This window comes from Oxyura jamaicensis, chromosome 10, assembly GCF_011077185.1.
Source record: "Oxyura jamaicensis isolate SHBP4307 breed ruddy duck chromosome 10, BPBGC_Ojam_1.0, whole genome shotgun sequence".
NCBI lineage: Eukaryota > Metazoa > Chordata > Aves > Anseriformes > Anatidae > Oxyura > Oxyura jamaicensis.
The window spans coordinates 14,110,223-14,128,467 of NC_048902.1; the positions used below are offsets into that span (position 1 = coordinate 14,110,223).

General features: G+C 48.3%; 1 protein-coding gene across 8 annotated transcripts in view; it reads left to right on the forward strand.

Annotated features, from left to right (window-relative positions):
• NTRK3 (neurotrophic receptor tyrosine kinase 3) overlaps positions 1-18,245 on the forward strand; it is a 191,207-nt gene that overhangs the window by 106,236 nt on the left and 66,726 nt on the right. Inside the window, exon 13 of one of the 8 annotated variants that reach the window (XM_035336275.1) lies at positions 2,891-2,937. The exons of 6 other annotated variants lie outside the window; for them this stretch is intronic. In XM_035336275.1, coding sequence (XP_035192166.1) covers positions 2,891-2,922 — 32 coding nt within the window. In that variant the 3' untranslated portion in view covers positions 2,923-2,937. Of the gene's footprint in view, positions 1-1,831; positions 1,897-2,890; positions 2,938-18,245 lie in introns of those variants that run through there. One more of the 8 variants, XM_035336274.1, reaches the window with a different exon arrangement.

The window sequence follows — 18,245 nt, forward strand, 5'->3', positions numbered from 1 at the left end:
GACCTGAAGGCATCTCCTCTGGATGCTTTAATCCCAATGCCTGTAGGGGCAGCAAGCAGGGTTAGCCCACCTGGGGTTGGTTTGGAAGGGGGCCTGTGATGTTTCAGCTGTCAAGCAGTGAACAAGCCAGGTGAGGAGAGGCTCTGAGCTGACTTCTCTTGGGTTTGGAGCAGCTCTAGCACAGCCCTCGCTGCCTGGCAGCCTTGTCCTAGCATCAGATGGGTGGTCTGTTCCTTGCCTGGACCACAACTGCCCAGGATGTGCATTATCTCAGGGAGGATGTACACACGTACTCCTGATGGTCTGTATTGCATTTGTCCCTTGTTCAAGCTCTCGTTGCACTCTGCATCCATGGTGTTCCCCACCAGCCTGCCACGCACCGTGGGATGAGCACAGTGCGAAGCCTGTGCTGGAGCAGTCCTTCTTCATCCCCACGGTGCAGCTCCTGCACAGTGACACCTACAGGCTGACCACCTCTGCCTCTGGACTGATGCTGCCCGCACACGTGTGGGTTTTGCTGAATGCCCAGGCTGTTCCCCTGGTGTGGACTGCCCAAAGCCACCAAAGATGTTTGCGTCTCTGGTTCTAGAGGGTGTTCAGGCACTGACAGCACAGTTGGTTTTTTTTTTCATCTGTGCCATGGAATGAGTCAAGATGTGTTGCAGCAGGGTGAGAGAAAAGGACTCGGGCAGATGGGGATAAGGGAGGGTTTAATTCTCTACGTGATGGCTGTGTTCTCAGATAGCAGTGCTCCTCCATGTCCAGGTGCTCTCATTGACCCCACAGTGCTCTTAAACCCGATGGAGGTGTCCTTGCCAGAGGAAGGAGAGCTTTGTTCATCAGCCCCTGCTCCTTGTGCCTGGGACTGTGTCCCTGAAAGGCGAGAGAGAGGCACGGTGTGTGACCTGAGGTACTGCAATCTCAGGCACTGCTGGTGCCAGTGGTAACGAAGGAGGTTTCAAGAGTGTTCTCCTAATGGCACATTAATGGTGTGAATTATGGTTTGGGTTGCTTTAAAATAGCTTGTGTGCGTATCTGCATGTTGGTACAGTTGCAGTACTGATTTCTTTTGGCCATCAGTTAAATGTTTATCTTGCTTTTAATGGGTTTATTGTGGCTTCTAATGCTTGGCTGCTGGGAAAGTTATCAGGGGGCTGGGGCACCTCTGTGCCCGTGGGGCCAGAGGGAAGGGTCTGTGGTTTGCTGTGGTCCTGGCAGTGGGGTACCCCGAAAGGCACTGGGAGCTCCCAGAATTTGCAGGATTTCATCGTGACTTTTTAATCTAACCAGAGTGGTTTTCAGGTTTATAATCTAGCTCAGAGGTGCATGGGGAAATCATCGTGGTCAGACAGGAGATGTCTTCTGGTTAGAAGATTGAAAGCTCTCATTCTCTCTTCATTGTCCAGTTAAATTACAAGTCCTGATTAAAGATAGCTGCTAATGTTTAGGAACTGGGGCAGGCTTGCACAACAGCACACACAGCACTAAAGTTATTAGACAAGAAGTACAGCCCAGGATCCAGCAGGGAAGTTGGGTAACCATCAGGGGAGGTTAAAAAATAACAAACTTGACTGCTGATTTTGGGCTAAACAGATCAAAATACTTTGTTCAATTCTGAAAACTGCTGGAAGACCCGCACAATAAGATGTTATTCGTTTAAGAAATATGTAGAAATAGTCATTCTTGGTTGCAGAGTGTTTCCGGGGGAGTGGGATGGCTGCCAGCAGGGCCGGTGGCACGGGGCACGCTGATGCTGCATTGAGGTAGCGGTGGCATGAGTGGGTGCTCTTCTCACTCGCACCCAGGCACTTCTGCTGCTGTGCTCCTGAAGGCCTGACCTGGAGCATCCCTGGTGCGCCGTGGTTTAGCATAAAGCACTAGCCTTGTTGAACTCGGCATGATTTACCGATGTGAGCCAACCACACCGAGAACTCAGCAAACGCATTGCCACGTGGAGCTGACGCAAGATTTGTGTGCGAGTGTCTTGAGGTGAAAAGTACACTGAATTCACAGCGTGTAAGGATTGCTCCCGATGCCCTGCCTTGTCTCCCATTAAGGCAGGGTTTATTGCATAATCCATTTTCACATTCCTGCACGCTTGTTCCTAACCAGGCTGCGAGTTACCTAATGCTGAACCGTGTTTGAAACTGCTCTTCACGCCCTCTCTTCTTGCCCCTACCTGAACAGATCTGTTTCAGAGACAGAAATAGAGACTCAATGAGAGCATGAAAATGCCTGTATGTACCACATCCCCCCTCGGACTGTCCTGCTGTCCGCAGCTAAGCGTAGTCGATATGGGGTGCAGTACCCCAGCCAGCGATGCTCTGCAGCTTGGCGTAGACTTTTCCTGGTGTTGGCTCCAAGTTTGGGTTTGTGCTGATGGTGCAGCAGTTCTCTGGAGCAGTCATGCGTCTGCAGAAATGTCACACTTGCCTTTCAGCCCTACTAACCTATTTTTCGCAATGATTTGGAGCACTGAGGCTAACGGCTAACGTGCCTACATATTCATATACATATTCTATATGATATATGTTATATAATATGTACATTTGATCTTTTTTAAATATATAATATGTACATTTGATCTTTTTTAAATATACCACTTCAAAGCATTTTGGTACCTGCTCTTATATCGCTAATAGATTTAAAAAACTTTAACCTTCCCTGTCCTACCACTATATCTCCTTTTTCCCCTTTGCCAAAGAAAAGGGATTTATTTTACTCGTTTCCCTAAAAGCATCTCTTAAATTCAGGATGAGCAGTCTCCCTGACTCCTGTAAGTGTGACTAGGAGAGAAGGCAGCTCTGTCTCCTAAGTTAATATGGCAAATTTGCAATTAGAAGAAAACACTGGAACAAAATGACTTCAGCCCTTGTCTCCCTTCCCCCCGCCTTCCACCTCCCTTTTGTAGGATTAAGCTGAGCTAATCCTCAGATGAGCAAGATCTTTGGGAACGCAAAGAAGCGAAGTAAAACCAAGGGAGAAGAAAGAAAAATCCTTCACACTCACCACTAATAAGGAAATTACTGGCGTCCTACATTATGAATTGGATGAATTTTTAATGGTTAGAAATGCAGCTGATTTATAATGCATCCATCCTGGACTGCGGGGCCTGTCGCCAGCTAATAAATAAATGACAGGGCCTTTGTATTAAAAGTATCAGTCATTTTACATCTCTGCACTGTAATTGATGTGGAACTCCAAGCATGGGGAAACGATGGCCACCATGTGCGTGCCAAAGCAAAGGACCTCGTGCCTCAAAACATACCTGAGGACTCGATGCAGCAGAAGGCTGCAGCCCACTCTCCGAGCCTTCCCTTGGACCAGCCACAGCTCCTGCTCCACCCCATTGCTCGCAATCCAAAGCCAGAAAGGCATAAAGAGCTTGGCAGAGGGCTCCATGATTTTGAAATTGTCATTTTTAGCCTAATTCCAGGCTGTGTTTAGTGTGCCATTCTCTAGAACAAATTTGCCCCCGGACAGCATGGAAAGCTCCATCTGAGGCGATTCCCCGAGGCTCCCTTTCTACGTTGGAAGGAGATGGGATGCTCGGTGCCCTGCGTTCAGCATGTTGTTCAGGATGAGGGCGATGGCACCGTCTGCTCTCTCGGTGCTACTAGCTATCCACACAGCCAGGGTAGGACTAGCGCAGAGGCAGAGATCAGCGTGAGACCATACGAATCCCACCACGAGTGTTCACAGTGAGGGCTGCGTTAAAAATAAATCCTGGGCAAATTCCAGAGGTGGGGTGGGACTGTCCTGTTCTCGTGCCAGATCCCAGCAGAGCCCAGATGTCAGGGGAACCTCTCTGAGAGCAGAGCAGGGAGCTGAGCGTTTGGGAGGTGGCGTGTATTTGGGAGGTGGGGTATATTTTCCCCTATTCTTAAAGGAGAGAAGGGACCTAGCATCCTGCTCTTCCACTGCTTCCTGAAAAGATGCGTTTCTCCTTCCAACCCAACAAGGGGCTGCCAAGAATCTTCATCTCCATTTTATGGATGAGGAAAAGCAGCTGGAAAGACACTGATTTGCTCAAGGTCACGCTGGGTTGCTGACAGCCAGCAGCCAGGCCCACGTTCAACCTGCTGGACCACGGCGTGTTTGAGTCGCCACCTGAGGTCCTTCCACAGCCAGGCTGGTGCCAAGTGCAGTCAGGAGTTTAGATGGACAAACTGCTTCTGGGAGCTGTACATAGCAAGTCAACAAAACACCGATTCTGAACTTTTCCTTCTCCTTTCCAGGTAGATAATTGGGTGGCATGCTACAGCCTAACACATTTCTACTTTTTCTGCCAACTAATTCTGAAAAAATCTCCCCTTGGAGACCTCCTAGGAGCTGCGCTGACCTAGGCATTGCCTCCTGGCCTGCTTGGTCAGGGTTTTGCTGGGCTGGGAAGAAAAACAATTATTTTTTACCTTGGCTTTAGTTCCTGGCTGATGAAGCTGAGCAGGGAGCCTGGGATACACGCCTTGCTGCCCGAGGACAGCATCGCTCTCCAAGATACAGACTTTCATCTTGACCTGGAGGAAGGAAGTGCTTATTGGCTTATTTATTACATTTCCCCATAGTAGCGTAAATATTATATCCGTGATAGATATGGATCTTATGAATAATATAGAGATTTGGACTAAGTAATTGTTATGCTTTTCAATACTAAAGATCCTCGGCATCAAGTAGTATTAATGATCTGTCTTGACATGGTCTCTGCAGAGGACAATTGCAAACCCCAGTTCCGTGAGAATTTGAGAAACTGGGAGAGAAACCCTAATGTGTTCATCCCCTCTGTTTCCTTTGGGACACTCCGGAAAGCGTATCCTGTCTGTCGGTTTATTTTTTTTTCCCTCAACTCTCCCTAGACCCTCCAAGGATGGGAAGGCTGAGTGAGTTCTGGGAAAAGAAATCCCTTTCGTAGGCAGGCTGTGTTGGGCTGTCAGAGACGACTTTGGGAAGAAATGTGATACAAGGATCCTAGCAGCTCCTTGTGGTCACTGGATATTTCTGGAGGAGTAAAATGATTAGTTACGATGTGGCTGAATTTGGGTGGACATGATGATATTGTCTGTCTCTGTCCATGAAAGCCTGGTCTCTTTTCTGTAGCTTTAATCTGAAGCTCTTCTTTCCACCTGCTCTCTGAAACCCTTGTGCAGCCCTGCTGCTGTGTGCTATTAAACAGGTGGCTGCATTACTACGAGAAACCCGTTCTGAAGTCCACCCGTCAATGCTTTGGAACCTTTTGGGATTAATTTAAGACATTAATAAGTCTTAACACCTAATACTTCTTTGCAGCTACATCACTGCTGGGGGCACAATAGCGTGACAGCAATTGTGGGCTGTGCTGTGGTTCATTTTGAGCATCACATCACCGTCTGCAGGGACAAGTAGCCTGGCTGGCTGCTCCCTCCTGCTCCTCAGCTGCTGTTCCCTGTAGATGTGCTGGGTGCTGGTGCTACGGCTGCAGAGCTGGAAGGCCTCTTTGAATTAATGGAGCTGTCTGAGAAGGTTATGAATGCCTTTTCAATTTCTTTTCGCCCACCCCCAAACATAGCATTTCAAGCCTTGAATCAGGTGGTTGAGCTTTTTCGTTCCTCTCTTTCGAGCCAAATTTCTCTCTAAAGTCATATTGTTTCCTTCTTACACCATCACCCCTTAAACAACAAGGGGGGCAGGGGAGACCTGAGGTCTCTACCTACGCAGAGGCCCATGTTCTCACCTTGTCAGTCCTGGGGAATAAGGGTAGCAAAGTCTTTGACCTCCGTGGGCTGTGTTGAGCAGGTAGTGCAGGCTCAGGTGTTGCTTTGCTGAAGGAATGGTAGCTCATTAACACTCTGTGCCCTGCAGATAACTTTTATTGATCAACAGCTTCTTAATCAAAAACTCTATCACAGTTTACTTCGATCATTCTTTTCCATCTCGTCATCTCTGGAGAATCAGGCTGGCTGAAGTTAATGTACTCGTTACGCAGTGGGGAAACTGCTGCAAACTGGTATGTAAATCTTGGGTTTTAGGAAGCTTTTGTGTCCTCCCTCCCACACTTGGCAGATGACTATAATGAGTGCATGTTCTTCCACTCGATGGGGAGGAGCAGGCGCTGGGACAGTTGTGCTGAGCTGGGTTTGGACCTGCCTGGATGGCAGTGCTTACATCCCAGTTCATGCAGAGCCCAGGCCCCACATCTAGATCTTCTCAGTCCTAGAGCAGCAGTGAATGCCACTGCTGCTACACCCAGTAATCCCACCCTGTCGAAGCAGCTTTATGGATTGGCCTCTGTTGGTGATGGCTTGGGTGATAAGCGCTTTCCTGCGGGAGTCTGAGAGCTCAGGACAGCACATTTTGAGAGGCTTGAGCTGGGCGAGGGAGGCAGGAGGAGAGCTGGGTGCCAAGCCACGATGGCAAAGCCTGTGTAGCTGGACCATGCCTTCGGTTTTTATTTTCTGATGATCTGTGTGCAATTTATATATAGACACAGAAGTGGTGACCTAAAGCAAATGTAGGACGCTAAGTCCCCTATCGAAACAAACCTCAGCGCTCCTGAAATCAGCACCTTGAGTATGTTGCTGCTGGCTGTTTTGCTGACAGAGTGGGGGCCCTGGCTGGAAAGCTGCTCTGGGAATAGGGGCTTTGCTCTTTTGGAAACAGTCAGCCCTGTGGGGAGGGGAAGCCAGGGAGCTGTGCAGGAGGTGGCAAAACTATTTGCCAGCACTTGCTGTGCTTCTAATGGCAAGCTCTGAGAAGTGGCACCCCAGTCTGAGCAGGGTGCACAGGGAGGTTTAGTGAGGGAAGCCTCGAGACAGGAGTGCTGCTTGTTCCTGCCCCTCCAAACTTATGTTCTGGTTTTGCTTGATGTCCTGATATGATTCATTTTCCTTTTTGTCTTTTAATATTTGCTGCATAAAAACATTCTCCTTGGTCCTATGCGCTATCACAGCTACGTGTTCTGTGCTGGTTATGGTGTTGCAATGACCTAATTTGATTGTGGAGGGTCGTGTCCTGTATAATGTTGTCTCGTTTTCTCGGTAGTCAATACAAACTCAATCTTGTTTTCTTTGAAAAGAAAGGAAATGGGGGCAGGAGCTGAGCATCCCCGGCCAAGCTTATACCTGTAGCCCTTCCCTTGTTGCCCGGCTGTGAGATGGTGATGGCACGTGTAGATCAGCCTCAATGGGACCTGCAGGCTTTTTTTTTTTTTTTTTTTTTTTTTTTCCCTGCCGGTACTGAAGGGGAGAAAGGATGGAAGCTATAGCAGAGAAAGGCCCCCATTTATAAATGCTGGCACCTCTGATATGCCTCAAGGAATCATTATCCCAGCAGGCTGGACTCTCTCTTGATGGAGCTTATCTCCGGAGGGGAGGGTTGGCTGTGTCTCCCCGTGGGACCTGGGTGAGTGTTTAGCTTTCTCATTTCGCCTCCAATTAGCAGATCTGTCCTTTGTACCTCCGTGTTCCACCTGCACGTGCCGCGCCTGCCTCCAAGACCCTTCGCCTCCGTCATTTATGAGTAGCTCAGAGGGGAAAAGGAGGGTCTGCTCTCAATTTGTGTGCTTCATTTGCATGCGAAAGAAGCGTGTCATTTCTGAGGCGGTGGCAGCAGCCTTGGCTCTCCTGGCCCTGCTGGGCTCCTCCAGGGCGGCTGTGACAGCTCCATCAGGGCTGCGGCTGGGCGAGCAGTGGCAGGGCTTGCTCACGAACTGGCGGTGTTGCCGTGGTTTTGCAGGGCACTTTCAGAAGAAGGTGGTTTTGCAGCAGCTCACAAAGGAAGTGTCAGTCCAGTGTTTGGTCTGTAGGGAAAAAAAAAAAAAAAAGGAAAATAAACACCTGCTTGTGCAAAATGAAAATTGCAGCAAGTACTTAGCTCTCGGCTCATGGACCATCTGCCAGCTGGGAGTGCTGCGGTGGCAAATTACTCATTGGTCATTTCATTGCAATTTTTTTCACGGGCTCTGGACTTTCTTCCTTAGTTCTCAGGATATTCTTCATTCGCATCCATGCCTCCTCCTGTCCAGTTGGGCTATCACTGGGCTTTCAATGAAAAATAGGATCTTTGTGGTGACAGAGCAGGAGTCAGAGAGGCTTTGGCTGGCAAAAAGGACCGTGATTTTGCAGCTTAAGAAGCAAGTAGATTTGAATACTTGAGTCAACAGTTCTGTGCTCCTGGTGTGCAACCAAGCAGGCCCCCTTGGCTTGGGCCAAGGATTTAGTGGTGGTGAGAGGAGGCAGAGAAGCAGAAGCATGGCAGTGACCTGTTCGGCTGGGGAAGGACCGTGAGACCTGTACGGTGAGCCTGAGGGCAGGGAGATGGGAGCAGGCTGGGCACTGGCCACTCACATCATCCTCCTTGGCAGGATACCAGCTTTCCGTGGACCAAGCATCTGGCAAAAGTGAATCAATGTCCCTGATTTGTTTGCAGTTCTGAAATATTTAATCAACGAATCAAACACGAAGTCTCTTTAAGAAGAGACTGGCACGCGGCAGCTGGCTGAGCGTTGCAATCAATGTATCCACTGCGGAATGCTTCCTGGAGAAATATTACATCCTCTCTCATTTACTTGATGATCTTTAGGGTGAATCAATCAAAAGATGCTGCACACAAATAGTTCAGCCTGTGATCCTGTGGGTGTCCATTAGAGAGGCATTTGCTCCATGTTAATGGACCCGTTGATTAACAAACAAACCATTGCTTTTTAAATAGTAAGCTGTTACCTGATGGCAATTGTTAGCACGGGTGTTCTGCTGCCCCACCTCTCCTGCACGTAACTCATACTCCGTGCCAGCACCGGGAACTGCTGCAACAAAACCCAGCCCTGCATGACTAGGGAAAAAAGCATTCCCATCTCCCGGGAGCAGGTATCGGAGGTGGATCTTCTCAGGGGGGTGGAAAGGACTGAGACCTTCCTTGGGCACAGCATGGGAATTCACCACTGTGTCGTGTTCTCTGCCTTGGCATGTGCTGACCTGTTGGGCTCCAACAGTGTCTGAAGGTCTCACCCAGACATCCCAGCACGTCACACCCAGCAGATCCTGAGGGATCAGGCTTGGGTTTTCACCAGGCTGAGGCCGTGAAAGTTTTTATTTGTGTCTGTAAAGCCTCCAGCCTGTTGGAGCAATGGTACATTCATTTCTTTTACCTATGATGTGGACATTTTGTCAGTCTCCACTTTCTCTGGGTGAAAAATTTCCCATGTTGTAGCATTAGTTCTGGCTGTTCTGATGTTGGCGTGGCATAAAAACTCAGCACGAGGACTGGCATTTTAAGCACTGCAAGATCAGGATGAGCTCCATTGCTTAGGAGATGCCTTTATCCACTGGAAAGCCATGGCTGTTACAGAGAAGCGATCATGCTGCAGGGCTGACTGGCACAGAAGGCCCAGGGTGGTCACTGTGGCTTGTGCTCAGCCTTGTGCTGGTGGTCGCCAGCAGCTGCTCTTCTTCTGCAAAGTGTGTTTGAAACCTCGGTGCTCAGCCAGAGACTGCAGGGGCATCTGCTCCCCCAGCCTGGCGGTGCAGAGAAGCTGCTGGTCGACCTGGCAGGCCAGGCATCGCTTCAGCCCTTCGGCGCAGAGGGGACCAGTCCCCCGTGGCTCTTGTTTAGCTCGGTCCCTTTATTGCTACGAGCCAGCTCACCCGGAGCCGTCCTTCCCGCAGCTGGTGGGAGTCAAGGCGAGGAGGCAGTTAGTGGATTAGGGCAGCAGAGTGAAAACCATTTGGCGTTTCTATCCTGATTCTTCTGGGTGCCTTTAATTAGCATGATTGCTCAGCACACAATTTTGCCATGTTCTTTAGCTCCCCTGGTTAGAATAATTATTCCCCCAGCTCCTTTTGTTCCGATTCCTGATTGCTTACAAAGTCTCCCGTTAAAAGCCATTAAACCCGTAATGTAAAGCGAGAGTAAATGCTCGGCAGGGCTGTGCTCTCAGCCCCACACGTGCCTGCTCACGGCTCCCGTGCCCCGTTCCACGTCCCCCTGCTCCCTGCCACGTGCTCCACGCACGCGCTGCCCACGGGCCAGCCCACGCGTCCTGCACACAGCAGCTCCTGCTTCCTTCTGGCACTTTCTGGCAGCTCTAGCTTTGAGGAGGACGTGTCCTGCTGGGGTGATAGGCGGGACTTCTGCCTTCTGCATGAAGGATGGTTAGAAGAAGAAAGATCTCGATTTTTAAGTAGAGCTGTTTCCCTTTTTCTCAACCTTGCAGTCCTCTGGTGGAAGGAAAATGAGGTTTGGGCAGTTAAAGTCCCAGAGCTTTCCATGTTGCAGTGCCTCCCCGCCTGCAGGCCTGGGAGCTCAGCCCCTTCTCTGTCCCTCATCCGTGCTGTGATGTGATCAGCATGTGCTGTGATACAGGTGGGACAGACACAAAGGCTCACACGGAGTTATACGGTGTGAAATGAGATTGGGCTGCAGTGCTTTAAATGCCTCGTACATTTAGGTGACTCGATGAGAGAGACTTAGTTTCAGACCAAAAATGAAACTGGGTCAAAGACTGGTCTGGCAGTCGTGTAGTTTATTAAGCTTGGAGCTGACTGCCAGAGCAAAAAATTCACTGCTAGGCTGCTTGCTGGAAAAACCTTACAAGAAAGAAACCCTGGTCTTTCTCCCCCTGAATGGAAATGCCTCATTTACAGACACCGCGTATTTGGGGTTTGGCCTTCATTTGCTGCCCTGCAGTGATGTGCAGGACCTTCCTGCCCTGCACAGCTCCTTGTCTGCTGCAGGGAGGAGGGAGGGTCTCCTGGCACAGCAGCCACCAGGAGCTCCCCTGCGTGGGCAGTTTGGGGGCTCCCCACCCACCTCATCTCTCATTGCTGGCTGCAGGAGAAAGGGTCTTTCTAGGTTTTTCAGAGCTTCTCTTGCAAAAATTTGCTGAGTTCCACGTGTTTTGTGGGAGCGATGCCTTTTCTCCCCTCCTGCAGAAAGAAGTGCACCACAAATATCAGCCACTTTTTCAGTTGGTGCTACCGAAACGGTTCCCTAGGAGCAGCATCATCCTAGCACCAGCCTTGTTCCTCTGCTTGCTGACCTCTTCATCTGGTGAAAGCTCAGTCCTAGGGGTGCCCTGGGATGCATGATGGAGAGCTTCCCATGTGTTGGCAGGTACCAAAACCTGGTCTTGAAGGAAACTATGGAGTCAGGATCTCCCCTCTCAAAAGCTTAATAACATTCTTCTAAGGTATTTTGGTGCAACTTGTTTTAAAAAAAAACATCTAGTGGGGCAATTATGAAGGAAAGAAGAGTTGTGGTGGTAGCCCTCATTTCCAAAACCATCAGCGGAGTAAGGGTGCTGGAGAAACACAGATGAAGGACAACAATACCAAACAACCCTGAATCCAAGCAGCCGAAAAAATCAACAAAACCTCATTCCTCGAGGCTCCCTGCTGCTCTCACAGTGCTTTTTTGCCCTCAGCTCATCCTCTTCCCATTTACAACTCCTCTGTATCGCTCTGTGCCTCCTTGCCTGCTGAGATCTCTAGCGCTCCTCAGTTTCCATCCTTGATTTGCAAACTCTATTAAATCTTCTTTCCCGAAGGAAGCTTCTCCTGACACGTCAGGCTCCTGGGCTTGTACTGCTCCTGGGCTTCCTGGAAGGCAGCTCCGGCCTTTCCAGATGAAGTCAGGTATTGCTGGAGCAGATGGCAGACTAAAGAGACCTGCGTGAGCAAGAATTTATTCTGGCCCTTGATCAGCTCCTCTGCCAGCCTCATCTTCATCGAGGAGCAGGAGAGCATCGTCGGAACCGTCTGGTCCCAGCTGCAGCCTGCAGAGCTCTGTGCTTTCCTACCCACCGTATGCATCTCCTCTGGCGTCTGCGCTCACGTCCTGACCATCTGGCTTTACCGAGCTCTCCTGCCCCCTTCCAGGCACCAGGTCTCATGGACAGGATGGGACCCAGGAGCTGGGGCTGTTCCCTGTGCAGTGCTCACGCCCTGGCACCGATTCCTCTGGAGACCTCGGACAAACTCCGTTCCCATCCCGTGCCACAGTTCTGCCATCTGTGTAATGAATACAACAGCTCCTGCCTCCCAAGGGAACGAGCGAGGCGTAACGAATTAATGTTTATGAAGCGCTCCCCGGCTGAAAAGAAGTTTGTAACGAGGCTGTTGCTGCTGTAACTTAGGGGCTTCCTTTGCCAGTTGGGTCTTTGATGTGGCGATCTGCGGTGCCGGTGGATCGGCTGTACAGTAATTGGAATTAATCAGCAATTACGGAGCACGAGCCCGACCAGGTTCTTTCTCGGCGGATGTTCATTGCTGAGCAGGGTAGTTGGTGGTTTCAATAGCTCCATGTAAAACGCTCAGGGTAACTCCTGCTATCTGAAGCGGCTGGGGAACAGAGGGACGCGAATACCTGTCAGGCAAAGTGGAAATGAGAAGCTCTTGCAAAACAGTGCGCAGCTCTTAAATCGGCAGCACTCCGAGGGCCAAAGAAAAAATACGTATTTGAAAACCAAAGTGATATGAAAATAAGGCATTACTTGGTGGGATGAGATCTTTGATGCTGGGTCCTGTGGGCTTTGTGGAGTTCAGAGGCGGAGGAAGTGCATGACTGTGAGAAATGGGGATTTACAGAGGCAGGGAGAAACTGTTGATGCTCGAGTTGGTGAGAACTATAGAGGGGAAGGCTCTGTGATGTACTGGTGCAAGCACACAGAGGGACGGGGGCAGAACAGCCCAATGGCACCCAGTTTATAAGCTACCACCCAACTTTCAGGCATTTGGAAACTTTCCTGCAGCTTGTTCTCATGGCTGGCCTGGAAACCTCAAGAGTTTTGCCATGCACCTTTGCAGGGCTGTGGGTGTCATGAGGGACAGAATAAGGCATCCTCTCTGTTCGGATACCTTCACTGACCCCGTACAATTTATCTGAGGTGAGGCTGACCTCTGTATGTTATGGTGGAACTTGCTGGGTGCCCAGCCCGTCCCCCTTCACTGGTCCTCTTACAAATAATTCCACATACTCTGGCTTCAATCTAATGAAAACAAAACCGAGGAGGCCCAACTGATCTGGCTGCTTTCCATCATGCAGTGGGCCTCCGAGTGGCTTTAAATAGCTGCACCTCTGTGCAGCCTGGAGGAAAGCATTGGCTGTGCTTCTGGACAGGGAGGGTAGCTTCACCTCAAATCACAGGGCATCTCAGATGCTGCAGCAGGCCTAAAAATAGCCTTTTTATTTTGCACTTAGTCTTAAATAGACTTTTTGTATTTTTCTTCCTTTTTTATTTTATTTTATATTTTAAAATTTTATACCCTGGTAAGCACTTTCCCACTTTGGGGCTTTTCCTAAGGGGAATTGTGGGGGAATCTTGGAGCTCTGCCTCCTGAGCTATCAGGCTACATCGTTTAGTATCTTGGAACTCCTCCATCCACGAAGGAGTTCCAGAGAAAACAAACTTGTGATCCCAGCTAATAGAGAAATGGCTCACATTAACGGCAGCAACAGCAGAAATGCTACGGATGCTGGAATTCCTCCGACCAAGGGTTTAATGAGTCTTACACAGTCTTACAGAGTTTACTGCGTGGAAAGCCAGGAGCACTGCCCTTTTCTCAAGGAACGTCGTTCAGCTGTTGGGTGTCTGCAGTATTGTCCTATCCCTTCCTCCACTATGGTTAAGCATAAGAGAAACTTGTGTGGAAATGGGATCTTCTGGAGCCATTTGCTTCTCCTGTTTCTCTTGTTCTTAGCCCATCTCTTCCCTTTCCTGTCCTCAAAAACATACACAGTGCCTCAACCCTCTGCTCATGGTTTTGGGTTGTGGAGAAGATGAAGATGCCACAAACCATAGCTAGAGCTCCATCCAGCACATTCCCAAGAGGTCTCCAGTGGTGTGAGATCTCACTGACTAAAGTGGGAGACTCTAACGTGAGGTTAAGCCATGGAAAATGAACAACAATACAAGGTGAGCTGCTGTGGAGGGGGATAAGGACCCTGTTTCCATGAAAATGAACAGCCACAAGCACATCTGTAGCTCCGAGAACCTCTCTGTGAACCTTCAAAGAGTTGTTGTCTGCTTGAAGGTCTGCTTGAGGTCTGTGTATTGGCGTGAAATTCATCTGTGGGCTAAAATGTCTTTCAGTTCTCCACTGTGGTCAACAGTGATGGGATGGTGTAAGTGAGAGGAGGGCCAGGCTGTTTGATTTGAGATGGCGTGCTTGTCTGCAGCTGAGAGCGCTGGGGAGAACCTCGTGGTGTGCCTCTGCTGGGCTGCTGTGACCTGCTTTGTCATGGCAAGCGAAACCTCAGGCTGGGCTGCTTCTCGCCCTGTTATATGTCGGGGGAGAGAAAGAAAGAGGATTCTGTATCAGAGCCCTGCAGATGAACCCATCCATGGCAGGAAAACTGGATTGCCGTGCTGCGTTCCCCTTAGGTGTAGATGTATCTGTGCTGGCTTTCACTAGATGGATGGTTGTTTCGTTCGCTCTGGATGTGGTCCAGGCTTGATGGTTTTCATGCCTCCTCTGATGCTATTCGTACTTCATATCTGTGCATAGACAAAGATAATGTACACGGGTGTTGGAGTCTCCTATTGCTTTTCCTTGATATCTCAAATTCTGCTGTAACATAGAAGAGACATCAAAGCTCTGTCACTGTCTGGATAGCAGTGTTGTGTTTGGCCAGTTTCTTGCCCCTAATTTGCTGTTTTTAATTAATCCATTCTTGCCAGGCATTGTATGACATCCCGTTACTTTTTTCACCCTTTCCCACAGCAACTTATGCTGCTTTTTTTTCTAAGAGTAGTTTGACCCATGGGTTTCAAAACTGGGCTGCCCCCCTCCTGCCGCTGCGGTGGATGGGGCTGCCATGAGTTGAGCATCGTTTCTGTGTCGTTCTCTTGCCTTCTGAACGTCCCATTCCCTGATGCTCTCCTCATGTGGCCTGGAGCAATCTCAGGCAAATGTTTGAACAGTTGCAGTTGTACTGGAAAGCAAACAGTGGTGGCAAGGTGAATTTTTCTCTTTTGTCTCCTTAGTCTTGCTGTAAGACAGTGCAAGCAGGGCATTCCTCGCAAGGTGCTGTCCGTAGGCTGGATTGGGTGTGTGCATGGGGAGGAGTGGCTGAGACTCACCAGTCAGGGTGTTGGAAACTCAAGACAGCTCTGGAGGACTAAGTGGATGGCCAGGGTTGAAGACAAAAACTGATTGCATGGTTTGGTTGCCTTCAATCTTCTTGTCCTTTCATTGCCACATCCCCCAGCCTGCTTAGAGAAATGCCCCATGTGCCCTTTCCATCTCAAGCTGTTAGAGCTGCACAGCAAATCTGAGCTCATTCCTCCTCCCCTGTTCTCCAACGCTCTCCATACATTTATTCCACTCCCATACCATGACTATTAGGAAAGACAGACGGCATTAAGTTTTAATACGAAACGTGGTCTCCCTAGAACAGGGACAAGCACAAAGTTTGATCTGTCAGACCCTTCCCAATTTTGTAGGTGTTTGGAGTACTTTTGCTTTGAATCTACAGTGGTTTTCTATTTTTTATTTTTGTCAGTTCATTTTTTTTCCTTTGGTTGTTTTATTTGGTGATTTATTATTATTATTATTATTTTTTAACCTCCTCACTATTTTCAGGCTTATATATAGGAGCTTCCCTCCAAATCTACAACCAATTTCAAAGATAGTATTTTTTTCTCCCCGTTTTCAACTGGCACTGACAAATGTGAACCTTCACAAAAAGAATTATTTTTAAGATTTCCCCAACCTTCCAAAAAGGTGAATGCTTTTTTTTGTTGTTGTTGTTATTTTGGGGGGAGGGAGAAAAGGGGCCAAACAAACAAACAAAAAGCCCATTCTTTAAGAAATTTCCAAGCTACTTTTTTATGATCTAAAAGCTTTGATAGTGGAAAGGTTACATTTGTCATTGCAGAATCCAAACTCTGAACCTGTTGAGATTCACCCATTCTAACCCCGGACATCTCAGTGAACATCATCCATCTCACATCTGATAGTGAAACGTAGCAAGAGCCTTGTTGGTTTCTGCTCCATACAAGAGAATGGGGGTGAAGGTAGCAGTACAGGATGGGAGATAGCAGTGAGGAAAGAGGAATGATCAGTCAGGCAAGAAGCATGTTTGTTTTTTTTCAGATACTTTGGGAACTTGAATAAATCAGGAGAGAATGCCAAAATGACCAATGCTTCATTGTTTTCCCAAGTCATCAGTGTGTGCATTCAGCCCCTAGCTTCAGAAATAGAGGCTATGCTCCTGCCATGTCCCTCATTGTCCCTCACTAGTGACTGCATGTTGGTTATGGGATAACCCCTACCCCAGTCCCACCCTGCAGACACCCTGCTGCCAACAGACGTCCCGGCAGCTGGGATTCTGAGCTTAGTGTTGACAACCAAGAGCAAAGCCCTTGGCATTCCCAGGCTTAAGTCTTGCTGATCTTTCACATGTCCCTTTGCCGAGGCTGTGTGTCCCCGGTGGGTTTTTAGGTCTGTTGCACGTGGTCCAGCAGCAGTGGAATTGCCTTAATTTAGCAGAGCTCAGAAATGCAAAGAAAATAAAGCAGACAGGAGTGCTCCTCTGAGATACTTGATATTGTTGAGTATAGATTTTCCCAGCTATCCTTTGGTGACCATAAAGTATATTTATATTATGAAAAACAAAACAGGATAAATAGTGACGTTCAGGGATGCCATGTTTATTTGTCTCCCAGTGGCTCTGATAAGAAATGGACTAGTTTACATACACTTTTCAAAGCATCAGCACTTTAAACTCTGCTTTGGCTCTGAGAGTTGAGCTAGGCTCTTTCTCACTACCAGTGATATTTCAGCACTTGGAATTTGCCTATGAATCTTGTTCATGACACATGAACTGAAGCTGAGCCTGCCTTACTCTCCCCTGTGGATTAGTCCGTCAGGGCCACTGAGAATAACAGATAGTTTTCCCCAAACGAGTTTAAGCAGTTCCAAAACAACCAAACAGCTTTTGTCTGCATCCTCAGGTTCATCAGAAGAGGCACGTGTCTGATGAGCTGATGGAACGAGATAGGACAGAAAAGAAAGAGAAATAGAAGGGTAACAGAAGAAATACGAAAAAAAAAAATCTCTGGTTTAGATTAATTTTCCATTCCTAGGCTAGAGGAAGGCGCTTTTCCTATTGAGATCAATTCACAAGGACATCCAGGCTGCTTCATGCTGCCCTACTGATGCCAGACTGGGGCTGATTTACGTGATGTGTTGAGGATCCTGTGGCCATATGAGGAGCAGAAACTTTTCCAGATTTCAGAGCAGTCACGTAGCTAAGGAATCCCATTAATTTTCTTGGAAATGCCCTTTAGGTCCGTAAGAATTTGGGACAGATTAGAGCAATCCCATGGCTCCTGCCATGTGTGCCTTGGGCCTGGCATCTCAATGGTTTTGCACTGAGGATTTTGAAAACTGGTGTAAAAGCCTGTTTTGTTCTACATACCTGCCCTGAGCCAAGAGCTACTTCACTGCAGCTTTAGCAGCTACCTTCAGTGACATCTGCCCATTCCTGCCCTATCTCATCCCATTCCACTGGGATGGACTCAGTTGTAGAAATACTACTACAAATAGGTGTCTGAGAAAGTAATGTAAAACTGATGAGTTGACACCTGAAAAAAACATGAGTCAAGAAACTTGAAGGGTTTAGCACAAAAATAGGATGAATTTAGCATAGGGGATTCCCTCCTGGGGTCCTATCCAGGGTTCCACAGCAGGTTTGCTCCCTCCAGCCCAGAGAACTATTCTCTCACAAGTCCTGAATGTTTGCATCTAACTTCAGGAAATAATGTTCATCTTCAACAGGAAAGAACATCTAATGATTTCTATACTAATATGGTCTTTCTATACTAATATATGTTTTCTAAAAACATGCTAGTAGTAGGTTTCCCTGGTCACAACATCCCAGCTCAGGGCCATTATGAAGAGATGGTTAATACTTTCCTTGAAAACGTTATCTTTGCTCACTAAGTTTGCTGTGACTGAAGGAAGGTGGATGCATGTGTTTTCTGCTCCACTTATTTTTCCTTTTCATCTGGCCAATATTTCTGGAAAATCCTAAACCTTCAAATTACTTCTAAAGATGTGAGGTTGTCCAAGAAGAAGTTGCCTCCAGCATGCCAGGTTTCAGGGTAGATGGGACAGCTGAGGCTAAGGAAGTCTCAGCGGTTATAAGAGTCAGGTCTCCCCAGCCTCGTAATGTTATTCTTTTGCTTCAGAAATGTTAAGCCAGACTACATGAATTATTAGAGAAGAGTAAGGTATAAGAAGGATCCTACACTTTTCTCACTCCCTGCCTGG